At 43.6% G+C, this 23,929-nt stretch overlaps 1 protein-coding gene across 4 annotated transcripts in view; it reads left to right on the forward strand.

Moving 5' to 3' along the window:
* Positions 1-8,977: 8,977 nt before the first annotated feature.
* Positions 8,978-23,929, forward strand: part of DCAF11 (DDB1 and CUL4 associated factor 11) — a 51,853-nt gene continuing 36,901 nt past the window's right edge. Inside the window, exons 1-2 of one of the 4 annotated variants that reach the window (XM_077469447.1) lie at positions 8,978-9,125; positions 21,321-21,483. In XM_077469447.1, coding sequence (XP_077325573.1) covers positions 21,332-21,483 — 152 coding nt within the window. In that variant the 5' untranslated portion in view covers positions 8,978-9,125; positions 21,321-21,331. Of the gene's footprint in view, positions 9,130-21,320; positions 21,484-23,929 lie in introns of all 4 variants that reach the window. The other 3 variants (XM_077469461.1, XM_077469453.1, XM_077469469.1) reach the window with 3 other exon arrangements.

Raw genomic sequence — 23,929 nt, forward strand, 5'->3', positions numbered from 1 at the left:
AAGAGAAAGTGTTCATGGGTAGGTCATCAAGCCTTCTGGCTAAAAGGGTCAACCTTCTAATCAAAACAATAGTCACTTCCTGTATATGTCTTTTGTGCTGTCTTCAAAGCAATAAACATTCAAATTCAGTACCAGTAATCGGCCACTAGATGGCGCCAAATACTAAACCAAAGAAACATCCACAGACTTGTGATTGTAGCATCGAAACACACATTAACCACTTTCAGACCGGACCATTTTGCTGGTAAATGACCAGAGGTCTTTTTACAATTTGGCACTGCGCTGCTTTAACTGGTAATTGCGCGGTCATGCAATGTTGTACCCAACCAAAATTTGCGTCCTTTTCTTCCCACAAATAGAGCTTTCTTTTGATGGTATTTGATTGCCTCTGCGATTTTTATTTTTTGCGATATAAACGTAAAAAGACCGCAAATTTTGAAAAAAAATGATATTTTCTACTTTTTGTTATTAGAAAAATCCAATAAACTCAATTTTAGTCATACATTTAGGCCAAAATGTATTCAGCCACATGTCTTTGGTAAAAAAAAAGTCAATAATTGTATATTTATTGGTTTGCGCAAAAGTTGTCACATCTACAAACTAAGGTACGTTTTCTGGAATTTACGCAGCTTTTAGTTTACGACTGCCTATCTCATTTCTTGAGGTGCTAAAATGGCAGGGCAGTACAAAACCCCCCCAAATGACCCCATTTTGGAAAGTAGACACCCTAAGGAAATTGATAAGTGGCATGTTGAGCCCATTGAATATTTTATTTTTTTGCCTCAAGCGATTGAATAATGACAAAAAAAAAATTTTTTTTTTTTTTTTACACAAAGTTGTCACTAAATGATATATTGCTCACACATGCTATGGGCATATGTGAAATGACACCCCAAAATAAATTCTGCTGCTTCTCCTGAGTACGGGGATACCACATATGTGGGACTTTTTGGGAGCCTAGCCGCGTACGGGGCCCCAAAAACCAAGCACCGCCTTCAGGCTTTCTAAGGGCGTAAATTTTTGATTTCACTTCTCACTACCTATTACAGTTTTGAAGGCCATAAAATGCCAAGATGGCACAAAACCCCCACAAATGACCCCATTTTAGAAAGTAGACACCCCAAGCTATTTGCTGAGAGGCATTTTGAGTCCATGGAATATTTTATATTTTGCCACAAGTTGCGGGAAAATTACAAACTTTAATTTTTTTTTATTTTTTTTTCACAAAGTTGACACTAAATGATATATTGCTCACACATGCTATGGGCATATGTGAAATGACACCCCAAAATAAATTCTGCTGCTTCTCCTGAGTACGGGGATACCACATATGTGGGACTTTTTGGGAGCCTAGCCGCGTACGGGGCCCCGAAAACCAAGAACCGCCTTCAGGTTTTCTAAGGGCGTAAATATTTGACTTCACTCCTCACTACCTATTACAGTTTTGAAGGCCATAAAATGCCAAGATGGCACAAAACCCCCACAAATGACCCCATTTTAGAAAGTAGACACCCCAAGCTATTTGCTGAGAGGCATTTTGAATCCATGGAATATTTTATATTTTGCCACAAGTTGCGGCATGACACCGAAACATGCGAAATGACACCCCAAAATAAATTCTGCTGCTTCTCCTGAGTACGGGGATACCACATATGTGGGACTTTTTGGGAGCCTAGCCACGTACGGGGCCCTGGCTCTGTCACTCCGTTTCACTATGCTGGGTGAACTGGTCCTCCTATGCTCAAAACGAGTGTCTCTGTATTTCTCCAATCCGGTCACTGTGTCTCCGACACTGTCAGGTCACTCACACAAACTGTAAGTGTTGCGCTCTGTGATGGCTGTAGGCCCCTTCTCATGGGAGGCCTCCTCACAGGCAGGCCACCCGATCCCAAGAGACCTAAAATGGCCGCTGAGGTTCCTTTTATGTCCTACCCAGCATGCACTGCAAGAGAAAGTGTTCATGGGTAGGTCATCAAGCCTTCTGGGTAAAAGGGTCAACCTTCTAATCAAAACAATTCAGGCTTTCTAAGGGCGTTACAGTTTTGAAGGCCATAAAATGCCAAGATGGCACAAACCCCCCCCAAATGACCCCATTTTGGAAAGTAGACACCCCTAAATTTAGGGGTACACTAGTGAGACTAGGTAATAAATGGCGGGTGCCCTGAAACTATAAAAAAATAACTAACCAACCAGCGTCACCTGTAACAGTTATATGGTGATCACTGGTGAAAGGGTTAACTAGGGGGCAATCAGGGGGCCTTATGCGGTAGTATATGGGGGTCCCTGGCGCTATAAAAAGCTGCGGCGAACCTAAATACCTACCTGCCTAACTAGCGTCACCTGTGACACTAATACAGCGATCAGAAAAACGATCGCTTATTAGGCTGGGTTCACACTGGAGCGATGCGGGAACGCCACGAATCCGCGGCGGGTTCCCGCATCACATGCCTCCCGGCGGCAGTTCACACTGCCCTATGCGAACTGCTGGGAGTGTCAGTGAAATGTTAATGACACCCCCAGATCAGTTCGCATATCGCAGTGCGATCTGCAAACTCGGATCGCATGGTGTGAACACCCATGCGATCCGATTCTGCTGCGGACCTAAAAAAGGGTCCCGTGCGAGTTTGCGGCGGGTACGGCGGGTGCGACACGAATTCAGCCATACTATCTGTATGGCTGAACTCGAATCGCACAGAGATCGGATGTGATTTGCACTGCAGTGCGGTGCGAATCACATCCGTTCTCATAAACCGCTGCAATGTGAACCCAGCCTTAGTGACACTGGCGACGGGGGGTGATCACGGGGTTAAACCTTTATTGGGGGGGTTAGGGGGGTACCTTAGAACTAAAGGGGGCTAACCCTAACTGCCCTAACAGTTATTACAGTCACAAATGACACCCGCCGGGTGATCGGGGGGTTAAACCTTTATTAGGTAATAAATGGCGGGTGCCCTGAAACTATAAAAAAATAACTAACCAACCAGCGTCACCTGTAACAGTTATATGGTGATCACTGGTGAAAGGGTTAACTAGGGGGCAATCAGGGGGCTTTATGCGGTAGTATATGGGGGTCCCTGGCGCTATAAAAAGCTGCGGCGAACCTAAATACCTACCTGCCTAACTAGCGTCACCTGTGACACTAATACAGCGATCAGAAAAACGATCGCTTATTAGGCTGGGTTCACACTGGAGCGATGCGGGAACGCCACGAATCTGCGGCGGGTTCCCGCATCGCATGCCTCCCGGCGGCAGTTCACACTGCCCTATGCGAACTGCTGGGAGTGTCAGTGAAATGTTAATGACACCCCCAGATCAGTTCGCATATCGCAGTGCGATCTGCAAACTCGGATCGCATGCGATCCGATTCTGCTGCGGGCCAAAAAAAGGGTCCCGTGCGAATTTGCGGCGGGTGCGGCGGGTGCGATGCGAATTCAGCCATACTATCTGTATGGCTGAACTCGAATCGCACAGAGATCGGATGTGATTTGCAGTGCGGTGCGAATCACATTCGTTCTCATAAACCGCTGCAATGTGAACCCAGCCTTAGTGACACTGGCGACGGGGGGTGATCACGGGGTTAAACCTTTATTGGGGGGTTAGGGGGGTACATTAGAACTAAAGGGGGCTAACCCTAACTGCCCTAACAGTTATTACAGTCACAAATGACACCAATGCAAAAAAAAAATGACATTGGTGTCACTGTGACTGGGGGGCAGGGGTAATTGGGGGGGTGATCGGGGGGGGGGGTGAGTGTGCCTGGCATGTTCTACTGTGTAGTGTCATGTTGGTGCAACTCACCGATCCTCTCTCCTCGGTGTCGGAACGGAAAATACCGTCACGGAGGAGAGAATACATCACTTCCTCTCCTGTGTTTACATTACAGGAGAGGAAGTGATGTCACGGAGCATTTTCATTCATCGGGAGCGATCGCGAGGGGGTGGCCATGAATGAATGGCCGTCCCCTCGTCCGGGATCGCTCCCGAACGAATACCGACCGCCGCAGGCACCGGGCAGGCAAGGACGTACATGTAAGCCCTTATGCCTGCCCGTGCCATTCTGTCGACGTACATCGTCGTGCGGCGGTCGGGAAGTGGTTAATAGGCAAAAATATGTCAGCACTAAATGTGTAATAAACAACACAGCCTAAAGAGCACATATAGTAGTCAGGAGTATAAAAAATACAACAGAATATAGAGTAAAACAATTACAAATATGAACACTCTACAATACACTCACGGTAAAGGTCATATTCAAAGAAAATCTCCCTCCTCTATTGGTGATGATACACAAGATATTAAATGATGACACTAAACTGCACATATGTAGCTTGGAAATGTATTTTTTTTAAATGTATGTTTTGCCTCTCCTGGTGTACCTACTACAACCTCTTCCTATTGCTATACCATCTGCACAGAGCCAGTGCAAGGAGTTTTGTCTCAGGCAGAGGTGCATTTTGCCGCCCCACTACAACGGCAGTGTGTAATGAAGAGGTCCACTTGACTCCTAGGCCGCGTACACATGCGGGGACTGTTCGCCCAACTTTGTCCGCTGAACAGTGTTTCGGCGGACAGTCCGCTCGTGTGTGGGCTTTCAGCGGACAGTTTCAGCGAACAGTCCGCTGAACAAGGTTTTTCGGAAATTCCGTAAAACTGTCCGCTGAAACTTTGTTTCAGCGAACAGTCCCCTCGTGTGTAGGCTTGTTCGTCAAACTAAGTTCCGCGCATGCTCAGAAAGGATTTACACGCCGAAAGTTATAATGCAGTGTATAGGACGTTGTATTTTTCGTCCCGTCGTACGTGCCGTTCACGTCATCGCGCACGGTTTCAGCAAACTGTTCGTTCGTCGTGTGTGGCCATGTCTGTCCATGCTAATTTTGAGCGGACTGTTTGCTGAAACTGTTTGACGGACAAAGTTGGGCGAACAGTCCCCGCGTGTGTACGCGGCCCTAGAGCCATTTTTTTAATTTTACATTTGTTTGTTTACATGTTTTAAAAATAATTTTAGCCCTGAAGATTACTTAAAGGGTTTGTAAAGTCAGAAGGTTTTTTATCTTAATGTATACTATGCATGATAAAAACCCTTCTGTGTGCAGCAGCCCCCCAATACTTTTTGAGGTCCTTCTCTGTCCACAAATGTCTCGGCCATCCGAGATTCTCCCTCCTGATTAGCTGAGACACAGCAGCGGCACCACTGGATCCCGTTGTTGTCAATCAAAGTTAGGTAGCGTGCGTGCGTGCTGATCTATAACATGAATCGCTGTTTTCATATGTAGGTACCCCAATTCGCGTATTTTTGTAGGTACGGGTGTATGTGTGAGGGCTCTAAAAAAAAAATATTTTTTATATGTCTCCTTATATGCTTAAAACATTTTTGGTTTAATTGTTAGTTATTTATGTTTGCATAACTTTTATTGCTATCACATAAAGGACTAAAAACCCCTATGTGATAGCATATAAGGGACAGGTTCTCTTTATGAAGACACTCTGGGTCTATTAGACCATGGATGTCTCCTCTCTACTCCACTTAACTCCTGCACAGACCATGCTCCTTCAGTTGTTTCCCCCAGCACTGATCCTGCAGAATGACAGCTCGGATACATGTCACTTCTGGGTCTGTGTTCAGGAGGGAGGCTGGTCGGATAGAGATCCGCTGAGCACCCGCCACCCTTCCCTGCGACACGTGCCATGACAGCACTGGGCCTGCAGGTAGGACAGCAGAGCCCGGTGAACATAGCCAGGTGGGGGGGTCGCATAGGGGGGAAAGGCAGCACATCGTGGCAGTTGGTGTGGAAGTGAGCGTCCACTGCTGCTCGTATTGCTTCCACGTGAATGCAGACAGTAGTCCGCTTTTCTAAAGTACTCACACTCCTGGTTGTTATATTGGCTGGGTGTTTTAAAAAAAAAAAGATGTAATTCCCCCCCCCCCATCCTGGCGCCTAAGGCAGATGCTTAAGCTGCCTTGTGGTAGTGCTGGCCTTGTAACCATATGCAAGTTGGGAGGTCATAGGCTCAGCAGTGTCCCTCCTAAATGAGACATACTGTACATCAGGCTAAGGTGTGTAGTAAAAATGAATGCTGGACTCGGGAGCGTGCCCGCAAGGTAACCCCCCGGGAGAGCGCTTCTCCTAGGAGGATATCTGATGTGCAGAGGAGCCGCGACAGCCGCCGGGGGACCTCAGAAGAGGATGTTCAGGTCCACTCTCTGCAAAACATGCTGCACAGTGGAGGTAGGTATGATATGTGTGTTTATTAAAAAAACAAAAACAAACCTTTAGTGTCACTTTAACAATAAAAAAAAAAATGAAAGTGCCCCCCATGTGCTAGCACACAGAAGCGATCGCATACATAAGTTGTGCCCACATATGTAAACGGCATTCAAAGCACACATGTGAGGTATCACCGCAAACGTTAGAGCAAGAGCAATAATTCTAGCCCTAGACCTCCTCTGTAACTCAAACCATGTAACCTGTAAAAAAATTTAAAGCGGTTCTCCATCCTAAAGTGGAAGTTCCGCTCATCTGATACCTCCCCCCCCTCCGGTGCCACAATCGGCACCTTTCAGGGGGGAGGGGGGTGCAGTTACCTGGATAATCCAGGTATCTGCACCCACTTCCGGGACAGACCCCTGCAGACCACTGCAGATGCCCCGCCCCCCCTCCCCGTTGTGTTCTGGGAAACACACAGTTCCCAGGGCACAGCGGGGACCAGCAGAGACGCGCAGAGCGACTGGCGCATGCGTAGTAGGGAACCGGGCAGTGAAGCCGCAACGCTTCACTTCCCGATTCCCTGACAGTGGATGGCGGCGGGGGCAGCAGAGAGACGAGCGATCGCTCATCATCTGCCGCCGACATCACTGGACCCTAGGACAGGTAAGTGTGATATTATTAACCACTTGGGACCCGCGCTATACCTGAATGACGGCTACAGCGCGGATCTCCTTTTCCGGGACTGCGTCTATTGACGTAGTCCCGTGCACGAGCGGCCTGCGCGCCCCCTGAGGGTGGCGCGCGCGGCGCGCTCTGTGAACCGCGAGTCTATGAGACTCGCCTGATCACCGATCAGAGCAAGGGGTCGATCCCGACCCCTTATCACGTGATCAGCTGTCAGCCAATGACAGCTGATCATGTGATATAACGGAGCCGGTAATCGGCTAAAAGCCGATCACCGGCGGCCGTGATCGGGACATCAGTCCCGATCACGGCCAGCCCTGCCAGTGCCCACCTGCCCCCTGCTAGTGCCCACCTGCCCCCTCATCAATAAAGATGATAAAAAAATAAGTGCCCCCTGTCAGTGCCACCCAGCAGTGCCCATAGTGCCACCCAGCAGTGCCCACAGTGTCACCCAGCAGTGCCCACAGTGCCACCCAGCAGTGCCACCCAGCAGTGCCCACAGTGCCACCCAGCAGTGCCCACAATCTGCCTCAACAAAGGTGCTGCACCCCAGTGCCACATATCCGTGCCCATCAGTGTCATCTACCAGTGCCCATCAGTGCCGCCCATCAGTGCCCAGCAGTGCCACCTATCAGAGCCACCTATCAGTGCCCATCAGTCCCATCTATCAGTGGTACCTATCAGTGCCCCTTAATGCCACCCATCCGTGCCACCCATCTGTGCCACCCATCCGTGCCATCTTATCTGTGCCCATCTTTGCCCATCAGTGCCGCCTTATCTGTGCCCATCGGAGCCGCCTTATCTGTGTCTATTAGTGCCCCCTTAACTATGCCTATCAGTGCCCACCAGTGCAGCCTATCAGTGCCCACCAATGCAGCCTATCAGTGCCCACCAATGCAGCCTATCAGTGCCCACCAGTGCAGCCTATCAGGGCCGCCTCATCAGCGCACTTCAATGAAGGAGAAAAATGACCTGTTTGCAAAATTTTATAACAAACTATTAAACATGATTTATTTTTTTTGCATCTTTTTTGTTTGTTTAGCAAAAAATAAAACTCCCAGCTGTAATTAAATACCACCAAAAGAAAGCTCTATTTGTGGGAAAAAAATGATAAAAATTTCATTTGGGTACAGTGTTGTATGCCCGCGCAATTGTCATTCAAAGTGCATCAGTGCTGAAAGCTGAAAATTGGTCTGGGACTGAGGGGGATTTAAGTGCCCAGTAAGCAAGTGGTTAAAAGTCAGCAGCTGCAATATTTGTAGATGCTGGCTTTTAATATTTTTTTTAAAGGTGCAGAACCGCTTTAAAGGGTCACCTATGGGCAAGTTTGGCGCCATTCCACTGCAATTTTGAAGTGTGACATGTTAGGTAACTATTTACTCTGTGTAACACCGTGTTTCACATTATAAAAAAAGATTGGGCTAACTTTACTGTTTTGCTTTTTTTAATGTATGTACGAAACAGTTTTTTTTCCCCAAAAAAATACGCGATTGAAAAAATTGCTGTGCAAATACCTTGCGAAATAAAAAGTTGCAGTGGCCACCATTATATTCTCTAGGGCAGGGATCTCCAAACTACAGCCCTCCAGCTGTTTTGCGGAACTACACTTCCCATGAGGCATTGTAAAACTCTGACATCCACAAACATGACTAGGCATGATGGGAATTGTAGTTCCTAAACAACTGGAGGGCCATAGTTAGGAGACCTCTGCTGTTGTCTCCTAAAAATATATATATATATATATATATATATATATATATATATATATATATATATATATATATATGTTTGGGGGTTCTATGTAATTTTCTAGCAAAAAAATTATAATTCTTTACATGTAGGCGAGAAATGTCAGAATTGGCTTGGGTGACAAGGCCTAAACACAATGCAGGAATGAAGGGGAGGGGATCCCATAGGGGCACTTCATTAGTCTGGGGTCCCAAGCAGCACTCACTAACCGGCCGGTGCTCTGTGTAAAGTATGGGCACTCAGGAGTGTGTGTCATATGTCTGTCATCATGGTGTCCCCCCCAGCCTTCCTACATTGTCCCCCCTCCTGTTTCCAGGGTGACGTTCGCTGCGACTTGGAAAACAAGAGGGCGGGACATCCGCCGCCCAATGACAGAGAGCGCTGCTGAACTCCAGCGACCTGTCGGCCAACCAGAGATCAGTCACATGGCGAGTCCGGGAAGCGGAAGCTGAGGAGAGAAGTGTGAAGCGGTGTAAACATTGTTTGTGTAGGTAAATAATTGTATGCGATGTGTGTGAGGATTGGGTTCCCCGTGTGTGTGTGTGGGGGTGTGGGTGTAGAGGGGAGGATAGGGAAGGGAAGCGTCTTAATACGGGGCTGTATACTTCTATTGGGAAGTCGCCTTGTCACACTTACGTAACATCACCGAGCGGCGCTGTGACTGGACGGGGTGTGTGTATATATATGTGTGTGTGTGTGTGTGTGTGTGTGTGTGTGTGTGTGTGTGTGTATATATATATATATATATATATATATAGAATGTATGTATATGTGTGTGTGATATATATATTTCTCTGTGTGTGTGTGTGTGTGTGTGTGTGTGTGTGTGTGTGTGTATATATATATATATATATATATATATATATATAGAATGTATGTATATATGTGTGTGTGATATATATATTTCTCTGTGTGTGTGTGTGTGAGGGAGAGGGGAGGATGGCTACACTGCACACAAAGCGGGCTCTGCCATAACTGCTGGCCACTGTCACTTTAATTTGGTCTGATATAATGTCCCAAGCCTGATGTGTTACATTTTAAACAATGGTGACATTAGGGATGAGCTCAGGCGTGTTTGCATGGAACACGTGCAGAGCCCACCAGGAAGTCGGCGCAGCGCTGGTTTAATCTCTCGCCCGATGCGCGGCTGCAGAGATCGGGCAATGTCTCACTGCCTGTGATTAGCGCTGCGCCGACTTCCTGGCGGACTCTGTACGTGTTCCATGCGAACACGCCTGACCTCATCCCTAATTTGTGGTTGTGATAAGCTCTCTCCTATAAAGGAGGATGGGGTTTCCTTTTTATGAAGTTTCCAGGTACCTTCACGAGGAGGTGGCCACATACACATTGTTTGCCAATTGTGCTGCTGATGAAGTTTAAATGGGCCATCATACAAGCCAGTTCCCATCACAAAAGGTGTGTGATTTTTGATGACGCTTAATTAGCTGCCCCCCCCCCCCCCTCCGTTCCCACCGGTGCGACTTGACAGATCAAAGTTTGCATTCTGGCTACGGAACCCGTTCAAATCGGTGTGACTCCAGCTTGCACCGACATTGGAAGTATCTAAAAAATCTCCATAGACGACACTTACATTTTTTTTACAGGTTACATGTTTAGAGTTACAGGGGAAGTCTAGTGCTAGAATTGTTGCTTGCACTCTAATGCACGCGGCGATACCTCACATGTGCGGTTTGAACAGCGTTTACATGTGTGGACGGGACTTGCGTGTGCATTTGCTTCTGAGTGTGAGCTACCAGAGACGGGCGTTTTAAAAATGTTTAATTTTTTTTTATTTTTATCACTTTTATTTCTATTACAAGGAATGTAAACATTTGTTGTAATAGGAATGATTTGTGACAGGTCCTCTTTATGGAGAGATGCAGTGTCAATAAGACCCCGTATCTCTCCTCCTAGCTGGAAAGCACGAGATCGAAAAAAAAAAAAAATCCACTATCTCATGCTTATCAGCCACGATCACGGCTTTGTTTACATCTGCGGGCCAGACATGACGTCATAACGTTGTGCCCTGGCCTCGGACGGTCATAGAGATGACTAGTGAACGTCTCCTCCTGTCGCCTGTAAGAACGATCAAGCACTGGAACTGCCACTATGCACAGAATCGCCAGCTGAAAACAAGGATATCTGAATGATACCTGTAGCTGCAGGCATCATTCAGATATTCCCAGTGAAAGTCAGACGTCATATGATGTCTTTGGGTGGGAAGTGGTTAAAGAAGGCTCCTGCTGAAGTAGCATGATTTCAAAGCCGAGTTTTATTGTGAACTGGGTCTAAAGTGGGACTAATCCCTCCTGTCCTTTGTAGTCAAGGAATTTGCCATCTAAGCCCGCGTTTACTTTGGGCAGATTTGGCATGCCATTTGACATGTCAATTCGGAGCTTATTGCCAGCATTGGGACCGTCGGAATTGGTGCAGCGCTGAACTGATTCCCAAAAGTAGTTCCTGCACTATTTTGCCAACTTCGGGGGCGATTTCAATAGACATCTGTGCATGAACTCACACAGATGTTTGTCTTCGCCTCCGAAGTTGGACTGAAATGCCAGTTTGAAATTGTGCGAGTTCAGCTGAACGCTGATGAGTTGTTTTTTTTAAAGGTTTTTTGCAGAAACACACTGCGGTCTGTTAGGGCCCCATGCACACTAGCATTTTTTTTTCTTTAGCTCCTAGAAGCTGCTGTTAGCATTTTTTTTTCTTCTCCTGGAAGCTAAATAGTATTATCCTATGTGTCCGTGCACACTACATTAGGCTATTAGCATTTTTTGGGCTTCAGCGTTTAGGAGCAGAGTTTCTTGAAAAGTTTTTTACCAGCAGAAAAAATGCTGGATGCTTCTAAATGCTACTAAAATGTCACTAACAGCTCTTTATTAGCTTTTTTTTTTTTTTATGTACTGCAAAAACGCTAATAAAATGCTACTGCTCCCAAATGCTTTTAAAAGCTTTTAAAATTGCTTCTAGAAGCCAAAAGATATGCTATTATCAGCATTTTTCATCCAGTGCTTTTTTCTAGCTTTTTTTGAGCTTATGAAAAATGCTAGTGTGCATGGAGTCTAAGGAAAAGTCCAGCCTGAGCCTGTTTGGCTGGGCTTCTCCTATGAGGCACAGAAGTGCAATTCGGTTTGCACTCCTGTGACCTGTTTTCAGCAGAGAGGGGACTGAAAAAACAGAAATCAGTCCAGGCACTGCGTCATCATGACAATAAAGTCTGGATCCACCAGGTGCCGTTCCACCCCCTCCACAGCTCAACACTCCAGCGGGGCTACCAGAGAGCAGACCCTCTAATTGACAGGCAGAAGCTCTCCGCTTGGGGATCTATGAGAACCGAGCCATCGGCGATGTTCGGTGCTCGGTTCTCAGTGCAGACACGAAGGGGGACAGATGCGGCATCCACCTAGGTAAGTATGAATGAAAAATAAAAAAAACTTCTATTTCAATATGGTTCACATCTATGCTTTTTTTAGCCGCTGCGTTTTTGCAAAGGGCCAGGGACTGTTCTTTTTAAAAGAAAAACGTTGCGTTTTTGGTTCAGTAGACTTCAATGGAGACACAGCAGACAAGCATGTAGTGTGATTTTGAACTGTTTTGCGTTTTTTTATTTTTTTTAGCCACCAAGAAACAAATTGGCCAAAAAGCATAAAAAACACACGAAAAATGTGTGAAAAACGCAACGTGTACCACAAAAATCACTGCAAAAATGGATCAAAAGAAAACTGCATTGTGTGAACCAGGCCTGAGCCTCTGTTGATTTGCAATTGCCATGGTGCCACACAAGTGATCATGCCTTGAATATAACAGTTTTGTGAAACCCTTAAATCGTTGGGATTAGTATGGCAGAAGTAGAAAGTACAGGCCGGCAACTTCGCAGCTTCTCCATAGAAAATATTTATTTGAGCATTACAGCATTAACATCTTTGAAAAAAGCTGCTGCGTTTCAGCCTTAGGACTTCATCAAAAGCATAGTATGGCAGACATCATTTTTAAAATCACAACCCGGTACCATGTGTTTTGGTGGCTGTAGTGGACAGGGCAGTCACGTGTTTCCCACACAGCAAGTGGTGTGAACCGGTTCTTAAGATGCGCCTTGCTTGGATGGGTAAATAAAGGGCAGAACTATTCCCCTTCACTGTTTATTACATGTACTTGTATAGTGCTGTCAATTTATACAAAGCTTTACATTTACAGCATATTAAAAAATGTGATTAAAGACCCTCGCTGTGGAAATGAAAATTATGTATACTAGGGCTGCTGCTGTAGTGCAAGGTAAGTACCCCAGAAAAGTGCCAAAAGGATTTTAAACTCAGCGCTGCACCTATAAACTACTACTATGCATTTGTACATACATCAACATGTATAATATAATGTATATGACAGATAAAGTGCTTGGTGCCAATATAGTGCAAATCAATAAAGTTCAACAAATGTAAAATACAAAATGGTAACGCATTGAAATGTGTTTCTGGTGACTTCCTGTGCCGATGAAATGTAAACTATAAAGTTCATCAATTGTGAAATACAAGATTGGCAACACGTTGGAATATATTTCTGGTGGCTTCCTGGGTCCCCATTCACCAGATGAAGTTGGTAAAAAAGCCTGTGTATCAAAATGAGGTCTTCCGTCCACCGAGTAGGTTGGTGTATCGTTCCTCTAAGGAATAGATTCTCCTCTCCTCCACCACTTGGTCAGGGTCCTACACACGGCGATGATTCCGTTAGGCTGACGATAAAATTGCAGCTGTATAGTCCTCTGGAAAAGATGCATGAATGAAATTTTGATGCACAGGCTTTTTTACCAACTTCATCTGGTGAGTGGGGACCCAGGAGGGGAGCACAGGAAGTCACCAGAAATATATTCCAACGTGTTGTCAATCCTATATTTCACAGTTGATTAACTTTATTGTTTACATTTCATTGGCACAGGAAGTCACCAGAAACACATTTCAATGTGTTACCATTTTGTAGTTTACATTTGTTGAACTTTATTGATTTGCACTATATTGGCACTGAGCACTTTATCTGTCATATACGTTATTATATTATGCATGTTGATGTATGTACACATGCATAGTAGTGGTTTATAGGTGCAGCGCTGAGTTTAAAATCCTTTTGGCATTTACAGCATATAGTACAGTCACATCAGGGAGCCCTCAAGGAGGTTACAATCTAAGGTCCATAACACATTCATATACATACTAGGGCTAATTTAGACAGCAGCCAGTTAACCTACCAGCATGTCTTTGGAGTGTGGGAGAAAACCGGAGTACCCGGAGGAAACCCATACAGACACAGAGAACATGTAAACTCCAGGCATGGTTAGAATTCAAACCAACGACCCTTGTGCTTCTGGGCAGAAGTGCTAAACCCTTTCCTCTCATTATTGTGGTCATATTCGCTTCCATCCTTTTATCCAATCAATGTGCAATTACATCCGAACAATCATATCAGGATACAGTTCAACAGCCATTACCTCCCTTGCAATCAATTTAGACTAAAACATTTATTTAGATTTGATTAAAGTGAGACACTCACCCAGGTTAGAAAATTATCAGTCAGCAGCCCTAAGATGCTTTGAGCATGAATTTGGTCATATCTGAATCAGTCAGATTATGTGTAGGTTCACACTGACAGCGGGAATGAAATCGCGCAAGTTCAGCGGAACTCCCACAATTTCATTCCCGCATGTCAATCCCGACTGCAGGGGCGATTTCAGAGACATCTGCGGGTTGCTGCACAGATGTCTATGGAAATTGCCAAAAGTAGTACAGAAACTACTTTTGAAAATCGATGCGTCGATTCAGGCGGTGCAATTTCAGCCAATTTGGCATGCGATTTGACCTGTCAAATCGCTCCATTGTGAACCAGGGCTATGAGTTTGTATGTTAAAGACAGAGATGCAACTGATAATTTATGACTGTATCTATCAACTATCAAAATCCACTTCTCTGTGTGTGGCAATTCGATTGATTACATTTTCTACAATAGATCATTTATTTCTATCCAGAGATCAATCAGAAAAGAAATCGATCTTGTGTCAAAGCATGTATGGCCATCATTACAATAATGGCTCTAGTGGACAAATATAATAGAAACTGACTTGAATTTGGGTGAGCGCTGGACCTTTATCCATGTGACTTTGTTGTTTGGTGTCTTTTAACCCTTTCATGACTAAGCCTATTTTTGGCATTTGGTGTTTACAAGTTAGAATCCATATTTTTTGCTAGAAAATTACTTGGAACCCCCAAACGTTATATATATTTTTTTTTAGCAGAGACTCTAGAGAATAAAACGGCGATTGTTGCAATATTTTATGTCACACAGTGTTTGCGAAGCGGTGTTTTAAACGCAACTTTTTGGGAAAAGGGACACTTTCATGAATTAAAAAAAAAAACGAAACAGTAAAATTAGCCCAATTTGTTTGCATAATGTGAGAGAGAATGTTATGCCGAGTAAATAGATACCAAACATGTCACACTTTATAATTGCACGCACTCGTGGATTGACGACAAAGTACGGTACCTAACAATCTCAATAGGCGGCGCTTTACATTTTTTTTTTTTACGGTTACCAGGTTAGCGTTACAGAGGAAGTCTAGTGCTACAATTATTGCTCTCGCTCTGATGATCGCGGCGATACCTCACATGTGTGATTTGAACACCGCTTACATATGCGGGTGCAACTTCCGCATGCGTTTTCTTTGCTTCGCGGGGAAGGCGGGCGCTTTAAAAAATTTTTTTTTTTTTTTTTTTTAAATTGATCACTTTTATTGCTGTCACAAGTAATGTAAACATCCCTTGTGACAGTAATAGGTGGTGACAGGTACTGTTTATGGAGGGATCGGGGGTCTAAAAGGCCCCAAATCCCTCCTTTACACTTCAATGTATTCAGATCGCCGAAAACTGCGATTCTGAATACCGTATATTTTTTTAAAAACCGGCGCCATTGGCAGCCGAGTAAACGGGAAGTGACGTCATGACGTCGCTTCCGTGTTTACTATTAGGATACTGGAACGAAGCTGATTACGGCTTTGTTCCAGTTCCTGCCCAGCAGCCGGAGGCGTCAGAACTTGAATCGGTGCTCCCGATCGAGCGGGAGCACCGGTAACAGCGACGGGAGGGGGGACGTCCCCTCCCGCTCCTCCGCCATAACAGCCAAGCGGCTTTCAGCTGCATCGGTTGTTATGGTTGGATAGCCAATCGCCCGCTGGAAAAAACGGTACTGGGATGATGCCTGCAGGTGCGGGCATCATCCGGTATACCCCCCGGAAGCCGAGTACGCATATCTGCGTACGCTCGGCGGGAAGGGGTTAAAGTGAATTTCAATCAAATTCTAACTAAGCCTATATCTACTTCTACCCACATTCTAAGCTTATTCTCTCTATCCTGTAAAAGGAAAAATCTGTTTACTTACCTATTCTCAAGCCGCTCCGGTCCAGTCACATGATCAGGTCCCAGCACTGCCTTAAGTTTAGATGAAAGGCAGCAACAATGGCTGAAGAACCTGGACAGTGACGTCATCGCCCATAGGCTTACTGTGGGGCATCTGTTGTTGGCTGTCACTCCTCTACACTGAAGTTGAAGTTGTGTAGAGGAGTGGAATAATTACTTATAAGTATCATTTATTTTGTGCATAAAAGTGTTTGTTAACCCCAAAAAAATAGATTTCCTAGTGCCTTAAAGCAGATTAAACAGCACAGTGCTTGTGCTGTGTAATCTGCTCCCCTCTAAACTGTGAAAAAAACTTGCCTGAACCTGCCACTCTCTGTACTGACCACCTGCTCTCTGCTCTCCTCTCCTCCCTGCCTGTCATCTCTGAGTCTGTGTGTCTCCATCTCCACCCCCCGCCACTATTCGTAAAATTAAAAATTCGAAATGGTCCCTACCAGCCCTTCTCTTATAGCCTGGCATAGCACACTGCATTAGTATTTTTAAAAAAAACAAGCGTTATAAATACTGATTTAGCACAATCTTCTGGCCTGTCATGTGACACTCGGCTGGTTTCCAGGACTACTGCAGGAGAAGTTGAGTGGCCATGTGATCTCCCCGGCTGGCGCCAGAGGGAGATCACGGCGCCTCCTGCAGTATTCATCCATCAGAGCTGTACAGCGGCCGCGAGTCATGTGACCGGCCTGAAGATCATTCTAAATAGGTATGTAAAAGACTAATGCAGTATGCAATGCCAGGCTCTAATAGAGGGTCTGGCAGTGTTTGTTATATATGGGTTAACAACCACTTTAATGCTTTTCTTTTGCACAAATTATATCTATTGCTTTGTGACAGCCCTAAAGTGGGATTTTGTGCAGAATTAAAACAAAGGGTGAATAGAAAAAGAGAGCTGAGCAGACATTTGTTTTTCTGTTACATATTAGAGCTGTGTGATAAATATCAGTAAGGATAAGTATCCAATTGTATTATATTAGCAACTTTTTAGAACCTTGTGATACATAAATGTAAGCTGTATATTGTTCATAGTGCATTAAAGTGTATCAGTATGCATTTCTAAAAATGTAATTTATTGAAACTTGCCACTACTGAGATGTGGAGGCTGCATTTTAGGTCTAGTTCACACCCATGCGTTTTTTTAGTGCGTTTTGCAGAAGCCCACTACAGTCCATTTAACATGGTTTCCTATGGGACACCTTCAAATCTATGTGCTTTTCAGCTTCTTCGATTTTGAAAAGAGTCTGGACTTTTTTTAACTGCAACACAGAGAGTTTTCGGTTTAATAGACTTCAATAGATATTCTGCAGAACGCATGTATGTGTATTGGCTTTTAGAATCTGCCTAACAAAAACCTCTCCTCTTTAAAAAAAAAAAAAAAAAAAAAAAAAAAAGCATAAAAAATTGCTTGAAAAATGTGTGTGCAAAAACGCACCGCAAAAATCACTGCAGAAATGGATCAAAAGCAAAGTGCATAGATGTGAACCAGGAATTATTTTCTGTCTCTTGTTTTTCACTTGGTAATCCTGCCAGTAGCATTTTTCTTGACATAGAGTGATAAAGATCATTCTTCCCGATGTATTATGACTACCCTCCTCTGCCTTTTTGTTGTCCATAACCTAGAAAGAGTTGTAGTTTAGTAGTCCTTAGAAGGCATACAAAGTTATCAGTTCACAAGGCTTCTGGTAGGATCAAGAGCATTTTTTTGCATTTTATTATACAGATATTGAAAAATTCTTTCAATGGTATAGCTGGTGTCCCAAATATCGGAATACAATAAAGCTAAACTCTCAATAGGATTCTTATAGCATAGTTACATTGGTCCAGCTTGGATCAAAATAATTACCTCATTCCTAATAATCGTTGTTGAAGCTGCAAATCACAGTAGTAGCCAGGGCTACTACAGTGATAGCTGCCGTTTTCCAGGTTATAGTGTCGCCGTCCTTCCTCTCCACCTTGTCCAATCAGAGAACATCTTGCATAAAAAAAAAATATATAAGGTTTTCTGTGAATGGTGACAGTGCCAAGCGAGTATGATTTACTATGTCGAGGGGAAGAAGACTGGCATAGGACCTGAATATCACTGCTGATAGGGAAACCCCAGAACTCAGTAACGTGTTGACTGCTGAAGCCACATTCAAAAAGATGAATTTAATATTCAAGCATGTAGCTATCCACAAGCAGGGACAACAATACTGTACATGGTGATACCTTCAAAATAATTGTTGAACCTCAGTACAATTTATACACTCTGAAGTGGGTGGCACCTCAAATGAGACTCTTTTGAAATCCCATCACTCTTTGGTGATATTCATTAATATGCAGATGGTCGTTTAACCACTTAAGCCCCGGACTATTTTGCTGGCTTAAGAGCAGAGCACTTTTTGCGATTCGGCACTGCGTCGCAGTAGCACCCAAACAAAATTGATGTTCTTTTTTTTCCCACAAATAGAGCTTTCTTTTGGTGGTATTTGATCACCTCTGCGGTTTTTATTTTTTGCGCTATAAACAAAAAATGAGCAACAATTTAGAATTTTACTTTTTGCTATAATAAATATCCCCAGAAAATATATAAAGCATTTTTTCTTTCCTCAGTTTAGGCCGATACGTATTCGTCTACATATTTTTGGTAAAAAAAAATCGCAATAAGCAATTATTGATTGGTTGGTGCAAAAGTTATAGCGTTTACAAAATAGGGGATAGTTGATGGTGCCGAGCTCAGTGCGCCTGCGCGTCGCTGTCTACGGCGCATGCGCCGTAGACAGCGGTGCCTGTCTTTCGGCAAATATCTCCTAAACCGTGTAGGTTTAGGAGATATTTCTTGGACCTACAGGTAAACCTTAATCTAGGCTTACCTGTAGGTCAAAGTGTGTTGTAAGGGTTTACAACCACTTTAAATACGTGTCAGCTAATCTGTGCAACACTATAAAATAAAAAAAATAATTCTGTAAAATAAAAATAAATTCTATGCAGTATTTATTAGTTAATTAATTTATATAGACACACACTTTTTTTTTTTTTTTTTTTTTTTTTAGAGGGACTGGCCCACCTTTTGAACAAAGAGTCCCTCTTTCCTCCTCAGTTGTCCCCAATTTTAGTCTGGTGTATATATCTATACAAAAATGCATTTTAGTGCTAAACCTTTCCATGTCAATATATCCAATATCGACCAAATATCAACCAAAAATCCAGAATAAACACACACACCAAATGCTATAAATTAAGTTGCAGTTCAGTGAGCGAAATAAGTATTTGATCCCCAAGCAAAAGATGACTTAGTACTTGGAGGGGAAACCCTTGTTGGCAAGCACAGATGTAGGATGTTTCTTGTAGTTGGTGACCAGGTTTGCACACATCTCAGGAGGCACTCTTTTTTACAGATCTTCTCTAAGGCTGCATTCACACCTGAGCGTAGCGTTTTCAAGCGTTTTTTGCGGCGAATTTGTGCAGGGCAAAAGGTCACCAATGTTAAAAGAAAAAACTCCCAAATCAGCCCGATTCGCGCGACAAAAAAGGGTCTGGAACTTGTTTGAGCTTCAGGCGTAGGGCTTCAGGTGACTTGGAGTGGAGATGTGAACCATCTCCATTGAGCATAATGGATTTTTTCCCCCCCAGCGTTTTGTAGCTTCAGGCGTCAAGCTACAAAACGCTCAGGTGTGAATGGGGTCTCAATCTTTAAGGTTTCTTGGCTGTTGCTTGGCAACTCAAAGTTTCAGCTCCCTCCATACATTTTAATGTGCTCTTTCTTGAGCCACTTCTTTGTTGCCTTGGTGCTATCGTTGCCATACTGGAAGACCCATCCACCACCCATCTTCAGTGTTCTGGCTGAGGGAAGAAGGTTCTCATCCAATATTTTACAATACATGGCGCCATCCATGGGCCCCTTAATGCAGCAAAGTTGGCTTGTACCTTTAGTAGAGAAACTGCCCCAAAGCATCATGTTTCCACCTCTGTGCTTGATTGTAAGGATGGTGTTCTTGGGCTCATAGTCAGTATTTTTCTTCTTCCAAACTTGGCGAGTCGAGTTAATGACAAAGACCCCAGTTTTGGTCTCGTCTGACCATAGCACTTTCTCCCAATCCTTCTCTGAATCATTTAGATGTTCATTGGCATAACCTGTACATGCCAGTGAAGGAGGGGGACTCGCCATGTTTGGAGGAAGAAAAATGCTGACTATGACCCCAAGAACACCATCCCTACGGCAAGCACAGAGGTGGAAACATTATGCTTTTGGGCTGTTTCTCTGCTAAAGGTACAGACTTACTTTGCTGCATTGAGGGGGTCAATGGAAGGGGCCATGTATTGTAAAATCTTGGATGAGAACCTTCTTTCTGGATTTTTGGTTAATATTCTGCCTCTATCATTTAAAATACACCTATGATAGACCCTCCATTTCTTTGTAAGTGAGCAAACTACTTAAATATTTATTTTCCCCCAATGCAACTATTTATTTTAATTCTGAATGTAACAGGGGTGTGCACTTTGCCTAAATACCTTTCTCCTCTTTTCCAGTCAGGAGTTATGGTATATTGCATACAACAGACAAGCCAGTTATTCTTCTGCTCAGTCTATCTAGCATGTGGTAGGAAATCAAAGTGTCCTGAAAAAAAATCACAAGATAATTTCCCATGCATATTCTGACCTTTTTACAGCTTTGTTGAGATGATTTTAAAATTGAACTTTCTATCAGTGTTAAGGAAGCCATTCTACGAGGAAGGACTGTTGGTCAGTATAGATGATATCATCAATTTTGCAGTCAGTATTCTATACCAGGTAATAGGTAGCCATTGCACCTAAAAAGTACTGGTGATGTTTCAAAGACCATTTTTATTCCTGTGTGTCGTTGACCATAGAATCATTTGTTTACATCTCCTTTCTGTGATAAAATATGTTATTAGGTAAAAAAGGAACGTTCAATTGCTGTGGATCAGCATTTGTTTTTCTTGATGTCGACCAGCTTTTTATAGCTCACAGAGTAATATGGTTTTGCACCAAAAACTACATTCCATTGTTCTTTCATTGTTATGGTTCACCTTCTTTTTCGTGATTTGAGTTTGTGGTTTCCTAACTGGTCAAAAATATTTATTACACTAAAAAGAGGGTAATGCTAAGGTTAATTTTTAAATGGTGCGTGATTTTATTTTTACTGAATAAAGTTCTAGTGTTATGTCTCTCATTTTAATGGAAAAATGTTTTTATTTTTTGCTACATACAAATTTATGTGTAATGTGCAGGGGAATGGAGGATGGGAACACGCAGTAGCAGCAGCGCAGGAGGAGCTTCAGGGGATTCTCCAGAGGGCTCCCACAACAGTTCCGGATCTCGCGGTGGACTTCAGGATGATGATGATGAGGAGAACGTTGACCTGGCGCAGGTACTGGCGTATCTTCTGCGCAGGTAACAACACACCCCACATGCCATCTATTGCACTTCAGAACAACACATCTTCATCTTTTTCTGCAGTTTTTGGCCTAAACATCCTTATCAGCGAGACTGAGATCTGGACACTGCCTGCTTGATAATGTTCTGCACTATATCGCTTTAGTGCAACTTGCTTGTACGTGCCTAATTCTCACTTACTCCTCAGACTGATATTCACCTATTTCTCCACAAAGGCAACACAACAGCACAGTGGTAGTTTATTAAAAGCTTTGAGCCGACAGCCACAAAGGATGTTGGTACTTGTAGTTCATTCATTCACAGAACTCTTTTTAAATGAATGATGCAGCCATGTCAGTGGTGCCCCGCACAACCATTCTCTTTTCAAAAAGGGACAGCGGGTATGAGGAGAAGATCCCCCATACTGCTGTCCCACAGAGGCAGCGGATCGGTTGGAACAATGTAACATGTTCCCGAAGGTGAACTTATCCATTAAATATAAGGTTGATTATGGTAGTTATTTTCAAATTTGTAATATATGAGCAGTCCACTCAGATTGTCTTTTGGCGTAAGCTTTATTTTTACATAGCCAAGAGCAACTTGCATTTAATACATTTTGATCATGATACTTACAGTAGGATGCTACCTTAAAAATACTTGCTTGACTTAACATAAATTTTAAGTAATACTTTAAAAATTCCCCTACTTTATCTTTAAAGTAGTTCTAAAGCCAAGACATGTTTTACCTTGATGCATTCCCTGCATTAAAGTAAAAATGTCACACTAACGGTATCACTCTTTTACCCCCTAAAAACTTGTTTGGTCCAGTGCTGTGCCTATCTGTAGTGGCTCTTTCCTTTTCCCCTGCTCTCACAGGCTTTGTTAAGGCAGAAGGAGCCCTTGGCTCCTTCTGCTGTCAATCAAATGCTGATCAGAGAGTGGGGGGCAAGTCCAAGCCACGCTGTGTGTGTGTGTGTCTATGGATGCACACAGCCTGGCTCGTGAGCAAGCTTGCATGTCTGCCCCCTTGCAAGTGCTTGCTATGGGGCAGACATAGATGAGGAGGAGCAGAGAGCTACAGCAGGGGATTCCAGATTCGGGAATTCCAGGTTCGGGCCTACTTTTATACTTGCTTGCACAGGGCAAGTAAGCATAACATGTTTGTTTTTTTTTATTTAAAAAATCCTTTACGACCAGTTTAAGAGTTTTGGGTATATATGTTTGCATTTGCAAATACTGGTGACATTATCAGCTGTAAAATAATCCCTGGCTCCCTGTTAGTTTATGAAAGCATATTGTAATCGGTTGCTGAATGCGTGAACTGATAAGAAAGTGCACCAGCTTGATGTGTAGCAGGTATAAACGCTGAGTCAATTGTGAAACTTTGTCCTAGCAGGAAATAGTTTACATATATATTGTTACAGCCCCATTGTTAATATTTAAACATTAAACAATAAAGTCAGGCTGCATAAAATCAGTAAGTGCTAAATATCTTACTGTTTCTTTTTTCTTTTAAGTTCTCCCAGTAGAAAACTCAAATTTTGTCGAGAGACTGCACATAAAGACCTCTGCTTTCTGTGTGTTTTGCGATCAGCAATGCTCACGCTCCCTACTGGTTTCAGCACTATAGCAATGACAAGGTGGGGCAGTATGTTGGACCCCTCTAGAGAGAAAGCGCTGCTTTCAAACAGAGCGTGTGTGGTTGGGCTTTGTTTATGAATGATGTTGTTATAGTTGTATTTCTCGTTAAACAGAATGTATAGTGGTTTTGTTTACATCATTGCTGTTTATACAGTAGTCAAGGTGTAAAATACATATTTAAAAAATGTTTCCTTTTAATTAGGCAAGTATGAAATATTACTTATGAATATTTTGTATTCTAATTTTCAGCCAGCTGGTGACACTTTCAGTAGGTTTTTTTTTTTTTGTTTGTTTCTTTTCATATGTTCTCTACCCTTATCTGCTTTGCTTAAAGCCTAAAACAAAACAAAACAAACCCCAGAAAAATCAGCACATAACTTACAGTCAGTAGGATGTGTACCTTGTGCTAATGCCTTTTCTGTTATTTGAAATGCTTCACTTCCATGCCCCCATACTCTGTAATCTTCCATCAAGAGAACCTGACTATGCCCATCCTTTTCACCCAGCTGCCCCATTCATAGAAGCTGCTTCTATGAATAAAATGTGATCTATAAATAGGTGATGGGAGAGTTATTGTTTGCCAGACCCCCCCCCCCCCCCCTCCCCTCCTTTTTATAGAACCAGTTTCGTTCATATAGGCTGCAGTAGGCCTTCTATGAATGGAGCAGCTGGGGAGAAAGGATGGGCATAGTCTCTCTTAATGAGAGCCTTTGACAGCCCCCTTAGTTGTATTAACCCCCACCGCACCATAAGGTTATGGCAGCGGGGTGGGGGAATGGCATGGATGGAGGAGGATTTCATCTAACAGAAGAGACAACAGCAA

Source organism: Lithobates pipiens, unplaced genomic scaffold (genome assembly GCF_037356315.1).
Source record: "Lithobates pipiens isolate NorthernLeopardFrog02 unplaced genomic scaffold, aLitPip1_a1.2 Scaffold_11, whole genome shotgun sequence".
NCBI lineage: Eukaryota > Metazoa > Chordata > Amphibia > Anura > Ranidae > Lithobates > Lithobates pipiens.